We start from the raw sequence: 27167 nt of genomic DNA, 5'->3' as shown, positions 1-27167 counted from the left end.
AATCGGGATTGTTGAATGAACGGCTTTTGGTAAAAGAAAAGCAGGGAAGCACTTGCCGTTGAACGCATTTGTGTTCCTGTCAGTAATAACAATTTTATTGTTTGAACTTTAGTATTTAATTTATAGTGTACGAATTACCTACATGTAGCCTGTGTGTGTCCAAGCTGTTTCTAGCTTAATAGATTTTTTTACACACATGCATATAGATAAAATTACCTACATTTAAATTAGGTGCCTTGGCCAGGTGTCTGCAGGCTTATGGACCGACTCACTTTGATTGGCTATGAGAATGTAACAGTTTAAGAAAGTCAGATTTCATTATAACTTTTTGGTTAGTGGTTGTTTAGTTTTCTTTGTTTAAGTGTCTTTATTTTCCAGAACATGTGTATGTCTTTTGTGCTTTATTTAAAAGTTGCCATAGTATAAAGATGGAAACCATTTCACACATTGATTAATGGTAGCGCTTAGAAGCTGAGGTAGAACAGGCGAGTGAGAAAGAGCTTTCCTTTCATAAAGAAGGTAATTGCTGAAGAGAAGCATTGATTGATCTACAGAGTGGAACAAGGGCATTTTGCTTGAGCAGATATAGACAACTGAATAGCTATGTGATGGGTCAGCAATTGGCTGCCACATTGGAGCTGTAATTTACTACTATGAACCATTTTATTCAGTTTCTTTGGCGGGAGGCTATAGCTTCATTTTTGTGAACTTTCCTGTTTTTTTACCATGAATATTTTCAATCCAAAGTAGGTTGAATCTGCGAATGCGTAACCTGTGGATACAGAGGGCCAACTGTAATAATAATATAAATGAGATACAGCTAGTATGTGAAGCAGAACTTATGTAATGGCGCCACTATCAAAAGACATTAGAGTAAAATGGCACTTCCCCTATTATAACATAATTTTTTTGGGACATTAACACACAATAAGACTTTCCTAAAATTACAGTGGAACTGGAGATAAAAAGCTGAATGTTTACTGGCCTGCATTGACTGTTAAGTATTAAACAGTACAATAAATCTCTCTGCAAGACATGCCCTGAAGAATCTGGCATAAAAGACTATTGCAGTAGTCTAATCTGCTGAATATAATGGCAAGAATATGTTTCTCTAAATCTGTTTCGAAATGTTTTTGAGATGACAGAATGCTGATTTAAATACGGTTTTAATTTGAGTACCAAAACTGAGATCTGCATCCAGAAGTACACCAAGATTTCTAACTTGTTTTTAGTTTGTAGCACCTTGGAGTCAGGGTAGGAAGCAAATCTAAATCTTTCCTATTTATTTTCAAACTGTATGATTTCTGCTTTATCTTCAACTAGCAAAATACCCACGCTTCGCAGCGGAGAAGTAGTGTGTTAAAGAAGTAAAGAAAAAGAAAAGGAAACATTTTAAAAATAACATAACATGATTGTCAATGTAATTGTCTTGTCACTGTTATGAGTGTTGCTGTCATATATATGTGTATGTATATATATATATATATATATATTTATTTATATATACACATATATATACTATATAAATATACACAGTATGTATGTGTCTATATGTGTGTGTATAGCTTTGGTCACTGAGTGCAAGATAATAAAATGTAGTCTATAAGTTATTAAACAGTAAAACATTAACGTTTTAAGAAGTAAATCTACATTGAGCACTACTGGAGTGGTTTCGGGTAAACTACATTTTAAAGACGATATAACACAACAGGTAAGTAGTACTAACAGCAGCTAAAACGTATATGGATCATCTGTCGGTAGTAGATCCCTTTTGAAAGGCACTACACCGGCTGTGGTATAGAAATTACATTTTCTATGTGAACGTCCAAATTTCTGCCTCTGGTAATGTGCCTTACCGGCATTACCAGCAATTAAAGAAAATTAGTTTTGTGTCCTCTGCAGTGTTAAGAGACGATATGAGCGCCTTTTGGGGACAGTCGCAGTGGGTCTTGTGTAGACTGGTGAGATGTCCCAGCCATTAATTGGCTGTGATGGCACTGTCGGTCCTCCACTCCTGTGCGTGTCTTCATAATCCGAGCTGACGACCTCATAATCGTATACGTGTAAAAGTAAGTGCGAAGCGCCTTAATATTAGTTTCCCGCGGTGTAGAAAAGGGATCCCATGTTTGCACTTGTCTAGGCTATAGCTCAGGGGGAGGATGAAAAAAATTCAAAGTGCTCACTTTGACTTAAGGCAGAAGTGCAGTCAGCGTCTCAAAGGCCGGCACAGCTATGAGCGCGCGCCGGCTGCTCGAGTTTTGTAGGGCAGGAGACGCCACTTTTGCAGACACGTTCACGTGATCAAAAGTCTCAGCGCTCTTTGGAGGTCATTCATATATATATATATATATACTGTATATATATAGCAAAATACCCGCGCTTCGCAGCGGAGAAGTAGTGTATTAAAAAAGTAATGAAAAAGAAAAGGAAACATTTTAATAATAACGTAACATGACTGACATTGTCATTGTCATGAGTGTTGTTGTATATGTATGTATATGTTATACATATATACCCTGTATATACACACACACACATAAACATATATATATATATATATATACACACATATATACAGAATATATACATATACATCCACATATATATACATATATACAGTATATGTGCACAAAACCACGCTTTTATCAAGGCTTCCGTCGGGTAGTCTTTTGAAATGAAATTTTCCTCCAATCAGTCGTAGCAACGCGCTTTCTTCCGACTGTTACATTTTTGTAGCTCTGATGTGTACATCAATGTAATCAGTGTACCAGTAAATCATGCATTGCCAGAAGTTCCCCTTTGCTTGGAATGCAAAGTGTGATTAAATGCATTATTTTTTAACACGTTATGGAGCACATGCATTGAAGCTTCTCAGCTGTGCTTGTGCTAAGAAAAGGAAACATTTTAAAAATAACGTAACACGATTGTCAATGTAACCTTTTGTAAGTAGTGCCTGGAGGATTTAGAGTGTGGAGAAACTGTAGAGACAGTGTGTGTATTAACTTGTGGATTTTTCTGTGAGTATTTGGTGGCAGCGTTACAAAGTTGGTTCCTCAAGATTGCGTTAGCTGCAGAGCTCAGCTCACAGCGAAATGAGGTGAATGGGAGGGGAGATGATGACGTGACTCTCCCACCCGCCTTAACTGTCAATCCCCCCACAAAGACAGTCTCTCGGAATTTGTATAAGCACAGCCCTTCATCAATAATTTTAACTTAGTTACAAAGTGATCAAAACTCTCGTTTATATCCTGCGTCCTGTCATTAAACTTGTATCCCGCATTAGCCGTGGGCATGACAAACGCCAACGGCAGCCTGTCTATGAACTTAATTTAAACTTTAGGTTTACACCGTGCTTTGTTTCCGAAGTAGCTGTACTCGTGCATATGGTTGTATGTGTGACTCGGTCGCTTCTTATTGTTTTGCTGCCTTCTCAATTGTATAATGCATGTTTTCTTCAGCGCTTTTTGGAGCTCTTCCTTGTTTTCTACGTATTGCGTTGACAGTCAGTTCACGTGATTACGTGGGAGGCATGATGATGTCATACGAAACTCCGCCCCCCACGGCCATCGAGCTCAACTCCATTACATTATATGGAGAAAAATAGGTTCCAGTTATGACCATTACGCGTGGAATTTCGAAATGAAACCTGCCCAGCTTTTGTAAGTAAGCTGTAAGGAATGAGCCTGCCAAATTTCAGCCTTCTACCTACACGGGAAGTTGGAGAATTAGTGATGAGTCAGTCAGTCAGTCAGTCAGTCAGTCAGTGAGGGCTTTGCCTTTTATTAGTATAGATTACTTAAAGGAAGTTTTGTTTTATCCAGATGTTAATTTGCTGTAGACTTTCACACACTGAGTCTCAAAGACTAGTCATTAGGAAAAAAGGTCAAGTAAATCAGGGTGACACCTGCATAGGTGTGGTATGCACATTTGCTATCAAACAAAATTCAACTGAGTGGAAGTACATACAGTGAAGGTTGAATAAAAGAGGACCAAAAACAGATTCTTGTAGAATTCCACATGTGATATTAGTCTGCTTAGACTGATAATTGCCAATCACTACCATGCAACTCTCAAAGTACAACAATACATACTCTAAGAGTAGAAACATGTGTTTCAAAATGATTTGTGAAGAAGTGTTTTCAAAAAGAACAAAACTGTCTGAATCACAAATGATGATTCAAGTTAAATGTTCAAAAGTAACAACATAAGTAAAAACATCTGTAAAATTGTGTGAGGTTGCACAGCATGGCTGAAGGAATGTGATGTTGAAAAGTGGTAAAACATCACTTGTTAGAAACCTAAAATGTATCTGATTAATATTTGGGTAGTGAAACGTGTCCTTATTTATCAAGCATGCCAGAATAGATAAACAGTTTGAATGGTGTCAAGATTCTCAGAGTGATGCAAATATGATTCTTCTCTTAGGAGTCGGAACAGAAGTATTTTATCAGTTTTTCAAATTTAGGAAACTACCTCTAACATCACTAGGAGTTAGGAGAGCTTCTGAACTGCCAAAAGATGGCATTCAGGCAGAGACCGGCATGCACATTCCATGAAAGGCTTAATGTTTTGAAAATACCAGATAATGAACTTGTTTAAAGAGTTCTTTCTGACAAAAATGAAATACAAGGGGCATTCACTAAAACAAAATTAGTTTAATTTTTCAATATAGTCCCCTGATAGCTCCATACACTTCATCCACTTTCCCTGCAATGTCTTTAAACCTTTTGAAAAAAAAATCTTCTGTTTGACCTTCAAACCAGTACGTCACAGCTGTCTTGACATCTTCATTACTCTAAATCTTCATCAACTGAGAGATTTTTTCAAAACTCGTAACAGGAAATTATCTGAGGGAGCCTGGTCAGGACTGTAAGGTGGATGGTTCAGCTGCTAGAACCCATATTCTCTGATGGCCTGTGATTGACGTCACATGTGAACCGGCGCATTGTCGTGAAGAGGCAGCACACCTGCTGTGAGTTTTCCTCGTCTTTTCGCCTTGACTGACTCCCACAAAACGATCACTATGTTGGTGTAGTTCTCCCAGGTTATGGTTGTCTTGAGTGGCATGAACTCCAGAAGCAAAAGTCCTTCAATATCCAAGAAGATTGTTGCCATCACTTTGCCTGTAGATTTTTCTGTCTTGAACTTTTTTGGGGTGGGGGATGACTTGTGCTTCCACTGCATTGACTCCATTTTGGACTCGGGATCTCTGTGATAGACCTAAGTCTCATTTCCTGTCACCAAACGATGAAATAAATGCATGTGGTCTTCACGAAGCTTCCCCAAGTTCTTCTGATAGCACTGGACCCTCGTGGCCTTCTGACATGGCATCTGCACTCTTGGAACCCATCTTGCACTGAGCTTTAACATGCTCAAATTTTAATGAATTATTTTCCAAATTGTACCTGCTGAGATGCCCATTTCTTCAACAATTTGGGAAACCATAATTTGTCTGTCTGACAAAATTAAATCCTTGACTTTCTCACACATTTCTGTGGAAATTGCTTCCACAGGCCATCCAGTGTAAGGGTCATCTTCAATAGACTCTCTACCCCACTTGAACTGCTTGCTCCAAAATTTGTAGGATGATGGAGCAGACTCACTATAAACTGCAGTCATGTGTTCAAGGATCTCCTTTATCTTTCTTCCTTCTTTTGTGAAAAATTTTATTACTGAACTTTGCTCGAAATTTAGCATTTTCTTACTTGATTTGCACAAGAACTCTCCTGGCATCCTGCCTCTTGGAATGTTAGACCCGCACTGAGCGACAACTGTGCATGAGTAACCTTGAGACATGTCACAACATGCCCCAGCATGATTGCTACTTTCTTTCATACTCAGGTAGATAAATTATTGAACATCCCTCATATTTTTTGTAACAAATCTTTTTTCTTATGTTATTGATCTATCTATAAGGAGAAGCCTTCCACTGTCAGTCAAAATGAAATTGTTGGTAACATTACACTTTTGGCCACAGGGAAAAGAGCAGCTTTGCAATAGTAATGATTTGTCACAACCAACAACTTCTTAGAAAAGCTGCTTAAGGTATAAGGAGTTGAAACTGTATAAAAATTCAGTGAGAGCACTGTATTAGAATCAAAACCGCATTTCTGATCAAGATACCGGAAAAGTTTTCCCAAATATTTAAATAGGTAGTGGTCTTGCAGCATTGGATGTGTGGTATTTATTGGATGTACATATAAAATATATTCATTACAACATGAAATAAAAAATAATTAAAATGGTGGAATGGAAGAAAGTACATTTTCCAAAGATTTTGGTAAACAGTTACATATGGCTTTTGAAATCTTGTCATGTTTCTACAATTACATTGGCTAAACAGTATTTATTTATTCTTTGGTCTCCTGGGAATCAGTGATTATAGTTACTGTGTCCAGGCCGTTAAATTGTGAACTTGCAGTGAAATAACTGATTTCCATGTATTTCATGAATAAAGGTACCATAGATCCCGGAATATAAGATGACTCAGTATATTAGCTGACCCCCTTCTCTACCTACTAAATTACATGTATTTGCTGATGACCGGTATTTAAGCCGACCCCCTTCTCCAAGCAAAATTTTCTAAATTTCCTTAAAAGTGTCTCTTCAGGTATATTTATCATGTTTATCGGCGAGAATTTAAGACTGCCGGCATTTTTGATGGAAACCAGGAAGTGATTGCGGAGAAGTTTGGTAAAATGAAACCTTTGTGTTGAAACTATATACGCAAATACGGTACATCGGCGGGTGGATTTCGGGAGACTCGTTATAAATTTGACTAACTTAAATACGCGGATATACAGTGGACCCTTGACTTAACGAACTTAATTTGTTCGTGAAGGCTAACCCATAATGCGTTCCGAACCTCCCACTGCAACACTTACTTAACCTTTTCATAATAAAAAAAGGTTGCATAATGTTCATAATTTACCAAAACACCAATAATTTTTCTAATGTACTAACCAAAAAGTTATAAAAAGTAGGCTAGATTAAGCTAGGAGCATGGCGGCGCGCATGGTCGCAGCGGCTCAAAGTTCTCCTTTTCAGTGCACTTTTTTGTTGTTTTTGTACTTTTTTTTTTCCTTGTTTGTGCACGATCAGTTCGGCGAACATTTGCTACACCCGTCAGAACCTTATAGACATCTGTGTCCAGAGCCAGACATCTGTTTCGAGTGTTTTTCAACATACGCACAACATCCCAGACAACATAGCGAGACCAGCGGGCTCTCCATGGATTGTTGTCGGGTCTAGGAGACGACGCAGATGGAGGAGGGAAAGAAAGCAGAAGCGGGGCCGCAGATCCGGTGTTATGCTAAGGCTAAAAAAACAACCATGCAAGCCCTATACAGAACTTATACACTGAAGGAGCTGCTTTTAATCTAATTGTAGATGTGTATAGTGACAATAAAAGGCATTCTATTCTAGAAACAACAATTTCATACTGTAATCACCATTTAATTTGACATCTTTGGGCTGCAGGAAGGGAGGAGGAAGAGAATGAAATGGAAGGTGGTTATTGTTTAGAAGGAGCCTCCTTATGCAAATCTTTTCTTTGTAAAATTGTCGAGATGGTGGATATCGACATGCTGTACATATTAGCGAGATCGATCACACAAACAGCACTCTCATTATTTCCACACAATTTCCATCTTTATTTCGATTGTGATCGCTTTCTTTACCTTCTCTTCCTTCCTTAGCAATTATGTGTCTTGCTTGCATGGTCTTAGTGAATTATATACATAGGTAAATCACTGCAATGACCGAAATTACATCCACAAACACATGTATCTGGGCTTCAACTGACACTACTAACGCTCTCGGTTGTTTGTTTACAATCGCGCAAGCGGATACACTTGACCGCATTCGGGTCGTAACGCAAGATTTTGGTCGTAAATCAAAACAAAAATTTTTATTTTAAACTTCCTGATAATCTATACTAATAAAAGGCAAAGCCCTCACTGACTGACTGACTGACTCACTCACTCACTGACTCACTCACTGACTCATCACTAATTCTAAAACTTCCCGTGTGGGTAGAAGGCTGAAATTTGGCAGGCTCATTCCTTACAGCTTGCTTACAAAAGTTGGGCAGATTTAATTTCAAAATTCTACGCGTAATGGTCATAACTGGAAGGTATTTTTCTACATTTACTGTAATGGAGTTGAGCTCAAAAGCCGTGAGAGGCGGAGTTTCGTGTGACATCATCACGCCTCCCACGTAATCACGTGAACTGACTGTCAACGCAGTGCGTAGAAAACCAGGAAGACCTCTAAAAAGCGCTGAAGAAAAAATGCATTATATAATTGAGAAGGCAGCGAAACAATAAGAAGCGAGCAAGTGACATATACTACCATATTCATGAGTGCTGCTACTTCGGAAAGAAAGCAAGGTGTAAACCTAAACTTTAAATTAAGTTCATAGACAGGCTGCCGCTGGCGTTTGTCATGCCCACGGGTAATGCGGGATACAAGTTTAATGAGAGGACGCAGGATATAAAAGAAAGTTTTGATCACTTTGTAACTAAGTTAAAATTGCAGGTGAAGGGGTGTGCTTAAGCAAATTCCGAGAGACTGTGTTTGTGGGGGATTGACAGTTAAGGTGGGGTGGGGAGTCACATCATCATCTCCTCTCCCATTTACCTCATTTCACTCTGAGCTGAGCTCATGCTAACGCCGTCTTCAAGCAACCGTCACACTGCCACCAAATACTCACAGAAAAATCCACAAGTTAATACACACGCTGTCTCTAGAGTTTCTCCACACTGAATCCTCCAGGCACTACTTACAAAAGGTTACATTGACAATCGTGTTACGTTATTTTTAAAATCTTTCCTTTTCTTAGCATAAGCACAGCTGAGAAACTTTGATGCATGTGCTCCATAATGCGTTAAAAAATAATGTATTTAATCACACTTTGCATTACAAGCAAAGGGGAATTTTTGTCAATGCATGATTTCCTGGTACACCGATTACATTGATCAGCGCACCCCGATTCATTTTACCCTCGCACCACCTTGGTTTGAGAAGAAGTATGAAAAAATATGAGGTTAACACAGAAAAACAGATCACCAATTCAAGCTTTGTGAATAATCGATTCGTCATCAATAATTGTTTTGGTAAAGCCATACTCAGTGTAATCTTCCTTCCATTTTATAATTTTTCCACCACTAGCCATGATTAAATGAACGGTAAAAAAGAAAGAGCGAAGTGAGGGTGACTTATTTAGGCAGGCATATATATGACAGCAACACTAATGACAATGTCAATCATGTTACGTTATTATTAAAATGTTTCCTTTTCTTTTTCATTACTTCTTTAACATATTACTTCTCCGCTGCGAGGCACGGGTATTTTGCTATATATATATATGAATGACCTCCAAAGAGCGCTGAGACTTTTGATATTGTGAACGTGTCTGCAAAAACTGGGGTCTCCTGCCCAGCAAAAGTCGAGCAGCCGGCTGTGCATAGCTGTGCCGGCCTTTGAGACGCTGACTGCGCTTCTGCCTTAAGTCAAAGTGAGCACTTAATTTTTTTCATCCTCCCCCTGAGCTATAGCCCAGACAAGTGCAAACACGGGACCCCTTTTCTACACCGCGGCGAACTAATATTAAGGCGATTTGCACTTTCTATTTTGCATGCATACGATTATGAGGTCGTCAGCTCGGATTATGAAGACACGCACAGGAGTGGAGGACTGACAGTGCCATCACAACCGAATAATGGCAGAGACGTCTCACCAGTCTACACAAGACCCACCGCGACTGTCCCCAAAAGGCGCTCATATCGTCAGCGAACACATCTATCTATACTATATAAAAGAAAAAGGCAACTTTCCTTTCTTTACACCTTTTTTCCTTTTATCCCAAACCAAAGCCTTTCTCTCTTAACACTGCAGAGGACACAAAACTAATTTTCTTTAATTGCTGGTAATGCCGGTAAGGCACATTACCAGAGGCAGAAATTTGAACGTTCACATAGAAAATGTAATTTCTATACCACAGCCATCGTGTAGCACCTTTCAAAAGGGATCAACTACCGAGAGATGATCCATATACATTTTAGCTGCTGTTAGTAGTACTTACCTGTTGTGTTACACAGTCTTTAAAATGTAGTTTACCCGCAACCACTCCAGTAGTGCTCAATGTATCTGTACTTCTTAATTACATTGTCAATCATGTTACGTTATTATTAAAATGTTTCCTTTTCTTTTTACTTCTCCGCTGCCAAGTGCGGGTATTTTGATATATATATATATATATATATATATATATATATATATATATATATATAGATATGAGAACAACACTCATATAAATGACAAAACAATTACATTAACAATCATGTTACGTTATTTTTAAAACTTTTCCTTTTCTTTTTCATAACTTCTTTAAAACACTACTTCTCCGCTGCGAAGCGCGGGTATTCTGCTAGTTTATTATAAATTTTATTAATAAAATCAACAACTAAAACACTTTTTTGAATAAATTCTTTATTTAAGTTAAAGTACCGGCATGCAAAGTTACTTCTTCATCTGAAAGATGGCTCTGTGGTTTCATCATTATTTACTTCCATATTCATCGGCAAAACCGGCATTGCGCTGGAAATCTTGAATCTGAAACGATACTCGTTGTATAAACCGACCCCCAAACTCCAAGCCAAAAATCTAGGATAAAATTCTCATCTTATATTCCGGGATCTACGGTATGCTTCAAACCTCAGCTTTTTCTGCAGCTCTAAACATAGTTCTTTCATCTTCCCAAGTAATTAATTTAATTTTAGATAACATTATTTTGCTTGATTATTTAAGTTCAGTATTTTGAAACTGCATGTTACAAGAAGCACCTAAACAACCCATAAATAAATATTTGTCAGTCCTTTTCTAAACTGCTTCATCCTGAACATTGTCATGGAGATGCTGGAGCCTATCCCAGCTAGCATAGGGGTTAAGGCAGAAACAAATGGTGGACAGGGCACTAGTCCATCACAGTGTGAACACACACACACACACACACATCTTCACCAACCACACACCAGGGCTAATTTAGAGTCACCAATCCACCTAACGTGCATGTGTTTGGACTGTGGGAGGAGACCAGAGCACCTGGTGGAAATCCACGCTGACACGGGGAGAACATGCAACCTCCAAGGAGAGACGACCCTAGATACAAACCCTTGTCTCCTTACTGCAAGGCAGGAATGCTACCAGTGCACCACTGTTTCACCCCATAAATAAGTAAAAAAAAAAAAAACTTTAAAAAATGGCATTTCACCTCTGCAGAAACTGGGAACAAAAAAGCTTTCATAACCTCTACAACAACTCAGGTGATAACATGAAATTACTAAACATAAGCTAAAGTCGCTTCTAGTACAATAGTTTAACTACTTCTATATTTGTAGTTCAATTGATAATACAATATTCAGTTAAATATACAGGAATTCAAATCATTCTTCATGTCTCACCATGATAGAAATATTTTAAAAAGTTCTATGTTATAAATAAAGTTATAAAAAAATTTTTTCCAGTACAGTAAGAGCTAACAAATTTTTGTCACATCCCTTGAAACCATGTAGCAGAAAATATAATATACACCTATAACAGTATCTAACCGTTTATAAAACAGTGATAAATGAGAATATTGCCTTTGACAATGATTTGCTGTGGATTAATCACATTCTGTTTTGTTAAGTATGGAGTCTATGTTTAGAAATTTGTGACAGTGATATGAAAAAGTGAAAACATAATTTTTCATAATTTAACATTTCCAAAGCTGCTTGTCAATTTCCAGGTCATGGAGACCAGAGCCTTGGCAGCAACTGGACACTTGTAATTATTTATTTAAGTCAAACTCAGGTTTTTGGTATGGGTTAGACCACTTCAAAATGTATCACAGGGTTTTTAATTTGTTTTAGGGATTTTGAATGTCAGGGTCCATTTCTGTATGTATATTTTTTAGCCTCTGGGATTAAGTAGATTTTATTATTAAGATATTTTTATTCTAATGCAAAACCACTTTGGTTATGCTGTTGTCAGAACTCAATTCCCTGGGATAGGGAATGAGATTCCCTATCTGTTGTGTGATGTCGCTAACACAAAGCTTTATAAACAAATGCTACAGGTCCTTTAGGATACATGATTGTGGATGTTTAAAAAGAATGTTTGCAAATAATTTACAGTGTTTCTGGCTTTGAAAAACTAGTGATCCTTTTTTGACAATGACTATTGTTAGTGTTCTGGTTTTGTCATTTTTATTTTTTAATTCTAGATTAACAATTACAATTTCATCTCCTGTTCAATGCTTATTCTTAACTGCTCAAGTCATTGCAATAGCAGTAGAGCTGTGACATGGCTACTAGAGGGCATTCACAATTTTTAATTAATTCTAGCATGAATTTGACCTAATGTTTATGGATCACTCTCCTACTGAAGGATGAATTTGAATGACAGTCGAAAATCTGCTTTCACATAAGCATGCAGAATTAACTGGAGTTGGAACCTAAATGCTTACTAATTTAAATCTCCTCATTCAAGATGTTTATTTGCCTAAAACTGATGAAGAAGTAAACTAGTCTTCAATTTTTTTATACTGTACAACGTTTGACGAAAGATCCGTCAACCCGCCTTTGTTCTTTAAGATTCAGAACCCCCAAAGAACAGTCAATTGAGTCCTGACTTTTAGGAAAATAGCCTTTAATTTAATTTTAACCATTAACATTTTGAAATGATCGATCACAACAGGTTTTAATTGGTTAAAACTGTAATCTTCATTTTTCTTTTTTGTCTCATTCATTTGGTCAGTTAAGTTTTAAAAATATTAAAAAGGCATTTTCAGTTCTTTGCATACAAAATGTAACTATTTATCTTTGGGTCCTCTATTTTATTATAACTGTTTAATATTACTTTATGTACCGTATATACCTGAATATAAGCCAAAATATGCTGAAAAACGTCACCCTCGGCTTACATTCGAGTTAGGTCCTGCTGCCCCCTGTGCATTCCTTGTGCAGCGAGCGAGCGAGAGAGAGAGAGAGAGAGCGACACACACAGACACACGCGAGAGTGAGACACACACACACGCATGTAAACACGCGAGAGAGAGATAGCGAGCGAGAAAGAGGGCTGGCCGCATAAGGCCGAGAAGGCAGTTAAAGAATGCCCTGGGCTTCTTGTTAAAGAGACAGATTCGAGCATTGTTTTAACCTCATTGTATTTAATGAAGACTTTTTTCAATTGGAATTTAACTTCCACTTCACTTCTGTTTACAGCGATCGGTTCGTAGCGTGCATTGTTGCAATGTTACTTTTCTTGGTGGTTTATTAAATTATGGATTTTTCAAATGTTCATTTTTCCCTGTGCTTAAAATTCATAAAAAAAAAGTGTTTTCAGCGAGCGTTTCGTAGCGCTATAACGTGAACTCTTGCAGTGTTAGTTTTCTCTGTTGTTCAAGGTTTTCTCAGTGTTATTCATTGTTTTTCATTTAGTTTACTATTACGCTGTGCCTTCTATGGTATAATTAACTATATTTGTACTTAAAAATCTTTAAAAATATATATTTACATACAGTCTGTATGGTCTGCAATGGATTAATTGTATTTATATACAATCCTATGGGGGAAATTACTTCGGTTCCACTGTACCTGGTTTGGTCTGCGGGCGGTAGAAGAACTGCTGCGGGTTCTGCGTGGTGCTGTGCAGCCTCTGTGAGACTCATTCCGGGCTGTGTGCTCAATTAATGAGCTGATGCCTCAATTAATGTACGGTAATTTTATTGGTATTTATTTTAATTATTGAAACTTACCAGTAGCTGCTGCATTTCCCACCCTAGGCTTATACTTGAGTCAATAAGTTTTTCCAGTTTTTGTAGGTAAAATTAGGTACCTCGGCTTATATTTGGGTAGGCTTATACTCGAGTATATATGGTACTTCAGTACTTTAAGTGATAAGTTAAGCTTTTTCAAAAGCGGAGTTATGTGTGTACTTTACTGTCCTGTATCTTCATGTTCCAATATATACCATCATTACAAATTTCACAGGATGAGTTTTATATAAATATTTATGCTTATACGGTAGATCATCACAAAGTCTTTTTAAAAATGCGTAGTAGTATTACATTCAGTTTTGTTAATGTATATAACTAGATGCTGGTGACGAATGCAACACTGCAGGCATCAAACAAAAAAGACATTTAGTAACTATAATGACAGAGAGGGGAACCTCTACTACTAATTTTTCCAAAACTAAAGCAAAGATGAAAGCTATTAATAAAAAAATTGTAAACTGAAATAAAACATAAAATAAAACTGATGAAAAATACTGTTTAAACTGTTAATGTAGCTGAAAAGACTGAAATAAAATAATAATTAATATTTAATTGTCTTTGTTTTTAAAAAAAATATTACTGCTGCTAGACACTATTTTCTAAGGTTTACATTCACTACTGAAAGGATTTGATATTGCAAAAATAATTTGGTGGCAAATTAACGTTTTAAAAATATTCCCTCTCTTTTTATTCTCCCTTTCAAAATAGCTGAGAGAACATAATCTCTTTGTTTTTAATATTTGACATGTCACATACAGATTGTATATGTATATATATATATATATATTTGTGTGTATATAGTGAATATAGTATAATGTATATATATATATACTGTATATATATATATATACACACAATCATAGACGCCCAGGGACGTTGCCACCCCGGGACGCTGGAAGAAGCAGGAGACCGGAAATAGGACAATATTTTCCCTGGACAGCAGGAGGGTGGCCTTTCTGGAATGCATGGGGGTCACTTAACTGCGAAGCTCAACCCTGTGCAAAGACGGAGTCACCGCCAGGGGGCGCCCAGACGTCGTTGGAACCCTAGATGGCAGCACTTCCACCACACGAGAAGTGCTGCCGGAAGAAATTCCAGGGGCACCCGGAATGCATCTGGGCCTCGGTTTTCCGCAGGGCTCCATGGGAAATGGAGTTGGGTGCAGCCCTGTTGGGTCCCACAGGCACCGCCGGGGGTGCTGCAGCTGGGACTCCTGAGCCCGTAAGGGCAGCGTATTCGCCACACCTGGAAGTGCAGCTGGAACTCAGCAATCAACCACCTGGAGCACCGGGTGGACTATAAAAGGGCCCAGCAACCACAAATCAACGGCCAGAGTTGGGAAAGGGAGGAGGACAAAGCTTAGAGGAGGAGTGGTGGTGCTGAAGTGAGGAGTGTGGTGTGTTTTAAGTGCTTTATTTGTACACTTGGGACCGTGTTGTGCCTGTTGGGATTACGAGGAAGATGTACCTCACAGGTGAAGAACAATGAAAGTTTATTTATTTTATACGCGCCTCCCGTGTCCATCTGTGTTGTGTCAGGCATTTATATAGCGCCTTGTTACAATATATAAAAGCCTTCCAAATGTGGCTTCTCAAACAATAAATATATTGTTTTTCAGAATGGCAGTAACAATGCATCACCAGCATGTTCTGAAATTTCATATACATTATGAATAAAACATTAATCCCAAAAAAATTATACTGAATGAAATTGTAAAAATATCCTCACTTCAGAAAAGAATGAAACAAAATGAATCGCTAATGAAGGCCTACGCAGTAATGGCCATAAACATTTACCACAGTAAAGGCTAGAAAATATGGTACTTTTAGGAGTGGGAGCCGAATGTCAAAATCTGAGAAATATTAAATGTTATACCTGTACTGTTCTATTAATGTGGCAAAACTGTTCTAAATATAGCTTGCAGGCTGATATCACAGCTTTTAACAGTAGAATCCCTGAAGTTTATGATTGTTTTCATTCTCCCTGACCTCCTTAAATTTTCCTGACATATGCCAGGAAGCTCATAGCTCACAGCTTGCTACACTCCTCACCCCCCGATTCAGTCAGATGAAGGCATTACTCTGCTGCAATCCTTACAGTTCAAGTTTTTATTGAAGTGTTTATCTGGTGATGTGTTTGTAAGGAATTATATAAGTAATGAAATACCATGATTTGAAATACATACATGGGCGGCATGGTGACGAAGTGGGTAGCGCTGCTGTCTCGCAGTTAGGAGACCCGGGTTTGCTTCCCGGGTCCTCCCTGCGTGGAGTTTGCATGTTCTCCCCATGTCTGCGTGGGTTTCCTCCGGGTGATCTGGTTTCCTCCCACAGTCCAAAGATATGCAGGTTAGGTGCATTGGCGATTCTAAATTGTTCCTAGTGTGTGCTTGGTGTGTAGGGGTGTGTGTGTGTGCCCTGCGGTGGGCTAGCGCCCTGCCTGGGATTTGTTTCCTGCCTTGCACCCTGTGTTGGCTGGGATTGGCTCCAGCAGACCGCCATGACCCTGTAGTTAGGATATAATGGGTTGGATAATGGATGAATGAAATACATACATTTCAGGTGTGTCCCATGTCTACAACGATCTATAGAATTAGAGAGGAAATGCAAGGCAAGAAATGCTGAACACACGGACAAAACAGAAAATGTTTTCATATGTTATAGTATAATATCCAAAAAACACTTTCAGAAAAGGTGTAACAAAACAAGTATGCTTTTATTCAAGAATAAAACTGAAGAAAAAGAAAAGAAATTGCTCAATTGACATGTTGCTGAAGCCCAACTATTAGTTGGTACAAAATAAAAGATGTTCGCATATACAGTACATGTATGTTTCATTTTCAACCAGTTGTCACAGTGGTAATGCTACTCTGTCATGAACCTGTGGATAGGCTACTGTTTAGCAATGATGAGGTAATAGGTTCAAATTCCCGTTTTCTCTGTATTTAGCACTTTGAGTAATGAGCTGCTATTATTATTATTAATAATAGAATTTCAGAAAACACTGGGCTGAACACTGAACATCTTTCATTTGTTGGTTATTTATCTGTGTTTATACTACTGCATAAGGGCTAAATTAAATCAAGTTCACTTTTGATTTATTCCTTACAATAAAACTGAATTATAACACTAAAAGTTAATGTAAAAAATCTTTAATTATTTTACCAAGCCTTTTTGAAGAGGACAGCCTGAAATTAACACAGAATTAAGTTATTAATATACTGTAATTTAAAAAACAGTAAGAAAATTACCAAAAAAGTATATGAATTTCTAGTAATGCATTGAAGTGGAAAATTGTAAGTCTGCAAAATTGGACAGACTTTTAGTAAAAAATGCCATAAACATTTTAAGTTTAACGTTGAAAAGATATAAGTAAAAATAAAAAAATTAACATTCACTCATAGTCATTTTCCTGAAAACAAAAAAGAATTATTTTAGACAATGACAACAAAATATGAAAGCCTATTATAAGAAAATAACCTGTCATCTCCTTAAATGAAAGAATATAATTTACAAAAGAAGTGGCCTCATAAAAACCCTCTTTTGTCAAATTCATTTATGTTTACCATGACCATTTTAATATCAAACTCAATCAAAGAGGGTTAAAAGTATTTTTACTACTGACCTGAACCAGTTGGTGTCCAGAAATCGAAAAAAATGTTTTATTTTGCTGGTTGACATGATTTATTTTCTTTATAAACTGTACCAGAATCTCAGTCGTGTCCTTGTTAAGAAGATCTTTAAGAAGAACAGTGTTTCCGGAAATGAATTTTAGAGCTCCCAAACAGTATAGAAGAGCTTCACTAATGGAAAAAGGATCTTCAGTGTTGAAGAGAGACAGCAATGAATCTGTAAGCAAAAAAAATGATGCCCAATATAACATACATTTCATATTCAAAAACAAACACTAATAACCTAACACTAATAACCTTGTTTTGGGAATAACAAACATGAGACTTCTACACTTTCTAATAAAACAATCTATGCAACACTCTTACTGATATACAGTACACTAAGCAACAAAATTCTGCTCATCTCTTTCAAACAACTGGTAGATAGATAGATAGATAGATAGATAGATAGATAGATAGATAGATAGATAGATAGATAGATAGATAGATAGATAGATAGATAGATAGATACTTTATTAATCCCAAAGGGAAATTCACATAATCCAGCAGCAGTATACTGATACAAAAAACAATATTAAATTAAATAGTAATAAAATGAAAAATGAAAAAATAAAAATAAAAAAAGCAGACAATAACTTTGAGTAATGTTAGCATTTACTCCCCCAGGTGGAATTGAAGAGTCGCATAGTGTGGGGAGGGAACGATCTCCTCAGTCTGTCAGTGGGGCAAGACAGTGACAAAAGTTTGTCACTGAAGCTACTGCTCTGCCTGGAGATGACACGGTTCAGTGGATGCAGTGGATTATTCATGATTGACAGGAGTTTGCTTAATGCCCGTCGCTCTGCCACAGATGTTAAACTGTCCAACTTTACTCCTACAATAGAGCCTGCCTTCTTAACAAGTTTGTCCAGGCGTGAGGCGTCTTTCCTCTTTATGCTGCCACCCCAGCACACCACCGCGTAGAAGAGGGCACTCGCCACAACCGTCTGGTAGAACATCTGCAGCATCTTACTGCAGATGTTGAAGGATGCCAACCTTCTCAGAAAGTATAGTCTGCTCTGGCCTCTCTTACATAGAGCATCAGTATTGGCAGTCCAGTCCAATTTGTCATTATTAATTATTAATTATTAATTAATTTGATTGATAGATAGATAGATAGATAGATAGATAGATAGATAGATAGATAGATAGATAGATAGATAGATAATCCTCTTTGCTACTACCTCCAGGGTGTCCAGAGTGTATCTCCCTTAACCAAACCTGACTTTTTAATTAGTTTGTTGATTCAGTAGGTTTCAGTGATATTATTGCCTCAGTACAACCATAGCATAGAAAATTGCACTGGCCATTACAGAGATGTAGAAGATGAGGAGAATGTCACTACCCACATTAAAGGAATATAGTCTCCAAAGAAAAAAGAGCCTGCTCTGCCTTTTCTTACATAGTTCCTCTGTGTTACGAGACCAGTCCAACCTGTCACTGACGTGGACCACCAAGTACTTGTAGGAGTGCCCCACCTCTACATCCACTCCCTCAATAGTGTACGTATATAGAGGCTTTTTAGTGTGGTGAAAGTCAATAACCAGTTATTTGGTTTTGCTGATGTTAACTTGCAGGCATTTCTTTCTGCACCAAAAAATAAAGTTCTCCACCTGACTCTTATACTCTGCCTCATCCCCCTTATCGAGAAGAACAGAATCGTTTAGGAATTTCTGCAAGTGACATGAGTTGTTTTTATAATTATAGTCGGAGGAGTACAGAGTAAACAGAAAAGGAGACAGGACTGCTCTTGATGCACATGCTTTTATTGGAACAGTATGAATGCAGGATGTTTTCCGCAACAGTAACACTTTCTGGAGTGTTAGAAACAGACTGAATAGCTGTCATTCAGTACAAGCCTCAAAAACTCGAGGACTGACTTCATCTGGTCCCATGTCTTTCCATGTGTGTAGCTCCCCCTGTTTTCTCCTTAACTTGGTCTGTAGTTATGGACAGCCAGAAACTGATGATCATTGGTGGATTAATCACTGGCCATTCCAGCTAAGTGGTAGGAGTAGTTGATGTATTGCAGTGGTATAGAGGGACTGGTCATTGAAATTTGGTGGCAGTTAAAGGGAAGATCTAATGAAAACTGGTTCAGGGTTTAATTTTGTCCACATCCCATCTAGCACCACAGCCCTGGACTGTTTGAGTCCAGTAATTATGTCCAATCTATTCCAGACATCTCTTATGTTATTCTGAGGGAGTTTGTTTTCTATTTTAGCTTCCTTTTCTTCACAAAGCTTTTTTCTTCAGCACTTGCTCCATATACCTCAGAAACTCTTTGTCACCGGATTTGAAAGCTCTTTTTTTCTCATTCAGAAGATTTTTTAGCTCCTTAGTAATCAGAGTCATTTCAGCCTTCAGGCTCCACTGTCATATTATCATGGTGATAACATGTTGCTGTATAGTAATAGACTTGTAGCCAGGAATAAAATGAATCAGATTGTAGTCAGATCTGCCATAAATTTCTGCCATAAGTTTACAAAAGCATGTTTAAAATTTGAATAGAACAGGTCCATCCAACTTGTTATTTCCTTGAATGGAACATGACTAGTGATGAGCGTGCATGCTCGGCCGAACATGTGTCCGGCTCGAACATCGCTATGCTTGGAGCATGGCGCTACTCGAACGAGCACCACATGTGCTCTTGCGCCATGCTCGAGTCTCCGCCCTGCACGTTTCAAGGGCTGGAGACAGCCAATCAAGGGGCAGGTAAGTACTGCCCTCACAGTAATGCCAGTAGCCATGTCAGGTGCTGGCATTACAGTGATTGGGTGGACGGAACACATCATCGGGTGCTAAACAGCATGTTTTAGAGTGTCAGCTCACCTGCAGGCACTCCCATATCATGTTTTAGAATAGTGAAAGGCAACCTTTTTCGAGTTGCGGCGCACTAAGCCCAAAAATTTTCTTTCACGGCGCACCTGAGGGACTGCCCATAAATAAAGTCGTGATGACACAATCTATGGACAATCGGCAAAAAAAACAGTTCATTTTACAAGTTTGAAAAACATTTTATTAATAAAGGAATCAAAGGATAAATCTTAAATTTAATTAATGTGAACGTTTAGATTGTTTTTCAGCACATATGAGATTGATGCGAGGATAAATTTTCGAAAGACAGACGCGCATTTCCTTGTCGATCATTTGAAGTCTCTTGCTTTTCTTAGACTTCATTTCCGTAAGTGTTCCGTTATCTGTTTTTCCAACATACATTTTTTTTTAAACATTATCTTTTTAATCAACCAAAAGTTCAAAAACACTAGCAATTTTAAATATTTTACAAAGTTTTCGCGGCCCTAGAAAATTCCACGGCGCACCGGTTGCCCAACAATGTTTTAGAGTGTCAGCTCACCTGCAGGCACTGGCATATAATGTTTTAGAGCGTCATTTTTCCTGTAAAATTCATTTTTTCGGGGGTTTTGGGTGTGATTTTGTCAGTCTGTAAAAGTGGTGTACAACTCGGACAAACTGGTTCCCAGCAGCGACTTGGGAGTCCAAGATGCATCCAGACATCGTCCCCATGCTGTTCCCGGTCCATTTGGGTGGTGTTTCTGTCACTTTCTGACCTTTTCCAATGGACCAGGCACCCTCCCCTCTTCAGAGCAGGGGCTGCCTGGTTGTCTCCCATTGACTTACATTATACTCGGGTGCTCGAACATTGCAATGTGTTCGGACCAAACACCCGAACACTTTGGTGCTCGCTCATCACTAAACATGACATAAACTGATGAAAGTTTTTTTAGTCACATAGTTGAAGTCACCACATATTACATTCCCAGGGTCAGAATGAGTCATCATTAAAGTGCTGGTGACAGTGTATCAATTCCATTGTTGAGTCCCCGCTTGCAAAGGAAAGAATATAATTATTAATAAGGATGATATAACTTGTGTCCCTGGCAAATAACACAGACAAAATATGACAGCAGGAATTTAAATGTCTGATTTACAAACCATGGTTTTAACTGTAATATGTTTCCTTTTTCACCATTCCTCATTCACATAGATGACCAATCCCCCTCCTGTTCTTTTTTCACACCGCACTGGGTCTCAGTCTGCTTGAAGAAGACGAAATCTGTCTAGCATTAAAACAGTGTCAGGTAAATTTGGTGTAAGCCAGCTCTCCATAAAACACAAAATACCACAGTATTTCTATGCGCCATGACCTGCTATTGAGAGCAGACACTTCAAACATCTTATTTGTCAGAAATCAAATATTTCCAATTACAATATATGATATACCAGTTTTAAATCCCTTTCACCTTTCACTTACAACTAAATTTATTATGTTGGTTTTAGTAACAGGTGGTGGTACAAGTGGTTAGTGCTGGTGCCTCTTAATATGCAGAGGTTGAACCCCTGTCTCAGTGGAGACTGCATGTTCTTCCTATATCTTTCTTCCTATATCTGCATGTTTTAGTGGAACTTCCTAATGATTGATTGGTGACTTTACATTGATCTGGTACTAGTGATGTGGAATTGTGTAAATTGGCCATGCCCTAAAGTGGAATCTCATTAACAACTGGTTCCCTTCTTGAATCTCATGCTGTCAGGATTGGCTCTGTTTCTCTGGATAGGTGGATGGATTACATTCATGACTAGATTTTGATGACTTTTAAGTTTTTTTTTTCATTAAAGAATATTGATGTCTCAATAAATTTGTAGTAGTGTGGACAGGCTCATACTGTACAAAACTGCTTTACTAGACAAAAAATGTAACTGCCTTATTGGTTCATTTTTTATTCTCTCAATGGTCATTTACTTATATGCCGTTTACATGATCCATGAATTACATAACCTGTTCTTATTCTACTATATGTTGTTAGCTGAAAAATACTGTAGCATGGACTTTAATATGGGTGCTTTTCCTACAAGTTTTGAAAATACAAAGGGGTGAACTACAATACTTTTTTTCTGAAATAAATGAGAACTATCATATTAGTCATAATGTAATGAAAAAAAAATAATAATACATGGTGTGAATGTAGTCAAAAAACACTGAAAGCAGTTTGATAGCATTTTACATTTACTAAATTTAGAGCACTTAGTAATGTGGAAATGTTGTGATTTTACCAAGATTGACCAGTTAGGTAAAGGTGAGTGAGAAAAAAAATAACTGTTTGCATGCAGGCATTGCGTAAGCATATATAAAAGAAACTATTCAGTCATACTAATAAATGTATTATTTGGTTGAAGTATACCCTATACAGAAAGTTTATAGTGTCCAAGCTGTACTAAGCAAAAGAAAGATTTGGTGATATAGCAACATGAAACATGATAGTTTTGCATATGAAAATACAATGCACAAAGTATCACTGAGTTATGTTTATAGGCTTTTTTTTTTGCTGTTGGTAAATATTTTTTAAATGTTACACATCTCAAGTGCAATTACTAAAAAAAAAGAAAAAAAGACTACAAATGATGGTTGTCTCCAATCCAACTCTGAATAACTTTATATGTTAATTTCCTAAGTACAGTATGCCAATTCATTTCCAGCAATATTTACTTATTTGTATAAACTAACTCTGCTCTTGATTCTAGTCTACTGTAGATGAGCCCAGACATAAGCCTACATTTGCTCATACAGGATGCATTTAAAGTTGCTTATCAACGTAATGCTAGTCATTAGTACTCAATAGAAAATTGAAATACATGCAAGACAAATACAAACTCTAGTACAAAAGGACTATAATCTGACAATGCAAGCTCTAAAAAATCCTAACAGCTTTGCTCAGTTTTGAAAAAATGAAAAAAATAAACAGCACAATATTGCCCTTCAAGTATACTAACAACTAAAATAGACAATAATTCAGATTATTGGTAAACAAGAACTATATTACAAATGCTCACATCATGATCAGTGAATACAAGGACTGTAAAGACCTCTTCTTCTTTACAGTTGTTGCATCATTTTATATTACTTATTGCTTCAATAGAACCATTTCCATTTATTGCCACTATAATTATGTTTAATGATATGTAAACATTTAGTCATTATCCATCCATCCATTTTCCAACCCGCTGAATCCGAACACAGGGTCACGGGGGTCTGCTGGAGCCAATCCCAGGGCACAAGGCAGGAACCAATCCCAGGCAGGGTGCCAGCCCACCGCAGGACACACACAAACACACACTAGGGCCAATTTAGAATCATCAATCCACCTAACTTGAATGTCTTTGGATTGTGGCAGGAAACCGGAGTGCCCGGTGGAAACCCACACAGACACGGGGAGAACATGCAAACTCCACGCAGGGAGGACCTGGGAAGCGAACCCAGGTCTCCGAACTGCGAGGCAGCAGCGCTACCACTGCGCCACCGTGCCACCCTTTAGTCATTATAATTTAATTAAGTAGTTTGATAAGAAGAACCCACAATAACTATCCATCCATCCATCCATTATCCAACCCGCTATATCCTAACTACAGGGTCACTTGGGTCTGCTGGAGCCAATCCCAGCCAACACAGGGCGCAAGGCAGGAAACAAACCCCGGGCAGGGTGCCAGCCCACTGCAGCCACAATAACTAGCGTAGTAGCAATGCAAGTTTACTGAACATAAATATAAGGTGTAACATTTTTTAACAAAGGCAGTAGAATTTGGCAAGTAGGTTTAAAAGGCAAATATTTTGTTACTATTTTAAAGTATAGTGGTGTGAAAAACTATTTGCCCCCTTCCTGATTTCTTATTCTTTTGCATGTTTGTCACACAAAATGTTTCTGATCATCAAACACATTTAACCATTAGTCAAATATAACACAAGTAAACACAAAATGCAGTTTTTAAATGATGGTTTTTATTATTTAGGGATAAAAAATCCAAACCTACATGGCCCTGTGTGAAAAAGTAATTGCCCCCTTGTTAAAAAATAACCTAATTGTGGTGTATTACACCTGAGTTCAATTTCCGTAGCCACCCCCAGGCCTGATTACTGCCACACCTGTTTCAATCAAGAAATCACTTAAATAGGAGCTGCCTGACACAGAGAAGTAGACCAAAAGCACCTCAAAAGCTAGACATCATGCCAAGATCCAAAGAAATTCAGGAACAAATGAGAAGAGAAGTAATTGAGATCTATCAGTCTGGTAAAGGTTATAAAGCCATTTCTAAAGCTTTGGGACTCCAGCGAACCACAGTGAGAGCCATTATCCACAAATGGCAAAAACATGGAACAGTGGTGAACCTTCCCAGGAGTGGCCGGCCGACCAAAATTACCCCAAGAGCGCAGAGACGACTCATCCGAGAGGTCACAAAAGACCCCAGGACAACGTCTAAAGAACTGCAGGCCTCACTTGCCTCAATTAAGGTCAGTGTTCACGACTCCACCATAAGAAAGAGACTGGGCAAAAACAGCCTGCATGGGAGATTTCCAAGACGCAAACCACTGTTAAGCAAAAAGAACATTAGGGCTCGTCTCAATTTTGCTAAGAAACATCTCAATGATTGCCAAGACTTTTGGGAAAATACCTTGTGGACTGATGAGACAAAAGTTGAACTTTTTGGAAGGCAAATGTCCTGTTACATCTGACGTAAATGGAACACAGCATTTCAGAAAAAGAACATCATACCAACAGTAAAATATGGTGGTGGTAGTGTGATGGTCTGGGGTTGTTTTGCTGCTTCAGGACCTGGAAGGCTTGCTGTGATAGATGGAACCATGAATTCTACTGTCTACCAAAAAATCCTGAAGGAGAATGTCCGGCCATCTGTTGGGTGCTGCAACAGGACAATGACCCAAAACACACCAGCAAATCCACCTCTGAATGCCTGAAGAAAAACAAAATGCAGACTTTGGAGTGGTCTAGTCAAAGTCCTGACCTGAATCCAATTGAGATGCTATGGCATGACCTTAAAAAGGCGGTTCATGCTAGAAAACCCTCAAATAAAGCTGAATTACAACAATTCTGCAAAGATGAGTGGGCCAAAATTCCTCCAGAAACTTGTGTTATATTTGACTAATGGTTAAATGTGTTTGATGATCAGAAACATTTTGTGTGACAAACATGCAAAAGAATAAGAAATCAGGAAAGGGGCAAATAGTTTTTCACACCACTGTATGTGAATGGGTATAACAAACCTCTCTAAAACCATTAAGGACAATCAGCATCACGGAAAATAAAATAAATTATAATATTTATTTTAAATGGAAAAAAATGCTCCAGTGAGTATTTGTTACACTTATAGCAATATACTGTAGAGTAGTAGGAATGAATAAAATTTATATTGTAACAAATACAGAATTAATTTTCTGAACTCATCTATCAAGCAATTATCAGAACTTGCATAATGGAATTTTGGGGTTATGGGGGGCATGCTTATTTCTAGCAGCATCAGTGGTAAGGTACAAGTTCATTACAAGGCATATTCGAGCAAACAATCACACACAGAGAGACTCTTTATTTAGTTCTGTTTTCATGTCTAGCCATAAAGTGGAGTAAAAATATGATACAATATATTACAAAAAAAAAATAGTTAAAACTTTCAAATTTAATTTATTTTCTTAATTTATTAGAATGTATTGATTAGAAAAACAACAAATGAAAAATGTATGATGCTCATATTTACAAGTTTTAACAGCTTAAAGACTTTGATTAAAATCAAAGGATCAATCCAACAAAAGTCAGACAGGCAGCTCTACTCTTCCATAAAGTTGTGAGTTTTCATTTCTAATGATTCACTTGTCTCCCTCAGGAGTGGATGATAAAGTGAAGGCTACTTGGAAAATTGTGTTTGTGGCTGCTATTCAGATACTTTTTCTGAAAACCTCATAGAGAGATAGACAGATTTGTTTTATTTTTAAAACCAAACTTTATTAAATTAATTATTAAAGTTAATAAAAGATGCCATTTTGCTTGACTTCTCATTAAATTAATTATGAAATTCATTACAACTACAAGATCCAACCATTTGAAAAAACAAAATAAAAAAAGAATATCACTATTAATAATTCAGTAATCAGGACTTCTAACCCCTCTCATTCAATATATAAATACCCACCCAAAAACCCCTCTCATTCATCTTCTTCACTCCCCAATCTCAATCATTCCTTATAATACACTACTGACTTCTTGTCATTAATATCCTACTAATGATAAAATTAGAATACAAATTACAGTTCATCATTTTCATAGTGCATAATGCACACACAACTTACCTTGGAAATATACAAGATTCTGAGGAGATTTATAAAAATTCAAATCCACTATTATCCTATTCTCATATATTGTTTTAAATAATACAATGGAATCTGTAGTGTCTACTCCCTTAACTTAATTTTTATAGGTTTTCCAAATTCTTAGTTTTGCTTCTACTAAAATAAATGTAACAAGGTATACATTTATCCTTGTTCTTTTTGTACTTTACATGCCAAACACAGATACCATCCCATTATAAGCAAACCCCAGGGCCTCAATCAACCTCTGTACCATCCCAGTATTTCACATAACATAAAACAATGCAACACAGTATCTCTAAGCCCAAAGAAAAGACAGGTATCTGAAAACTTGGACATATAATTGAAAAGAAAGAGTTCACCGCTAGTATACTGTGCAATAACATTCACTTTAGATCCCCAACCCTACTGGCTAATGGTAGTTTATGAAGCACACTCCAGGCTGACAGCATTCATTCAGGAACACCAATCTTCTTCCTGCAGCCTGTGTGGTCTCTCATTGCTCT

General features: G+C 37.6%; 1 protein-coding gene across 1 annotated transcript in view; it reads right to left on the bottom strand.

Moving 5' to 3' along the window:
* Positions 1 to 27167, bottom strand: part of armc2 (armadillo repeat containing 2) — a 190101-nt gene that overhangs the window by 58781 nt on the left and 104153 nt on the right. Inside the window, exon 12 of the mRNA XM_039747898.1 lies at positions 17444 to 17667. Coding sequence (XP_039603832.1) covers positions 17444 to 17667 — 224 coding nt within the window. The remainder of the gene's footprint in view (positions 1 to 17443; positions 17668 to 27167) is intronic.

The sequence above is a fragment of the Polypterus senegalus genome, chromosome 3 (assembly GCF_016835505.1).
Source record: "Polypterus senegalus isolate Bchr_013 chromosome 3, ASM1683550v1, whole genome shotgun sequence".
NCBI lineage: Eukaryota > Metazoa > Chordata > Cladistia > Polypteriformes > Polypteridae > Polypterus > Polypterus senegalus.
Note: the sequence above shows the minus strand (reverse complement) of the source record. Positions and strands in the feature narration are given on the sequence as shown.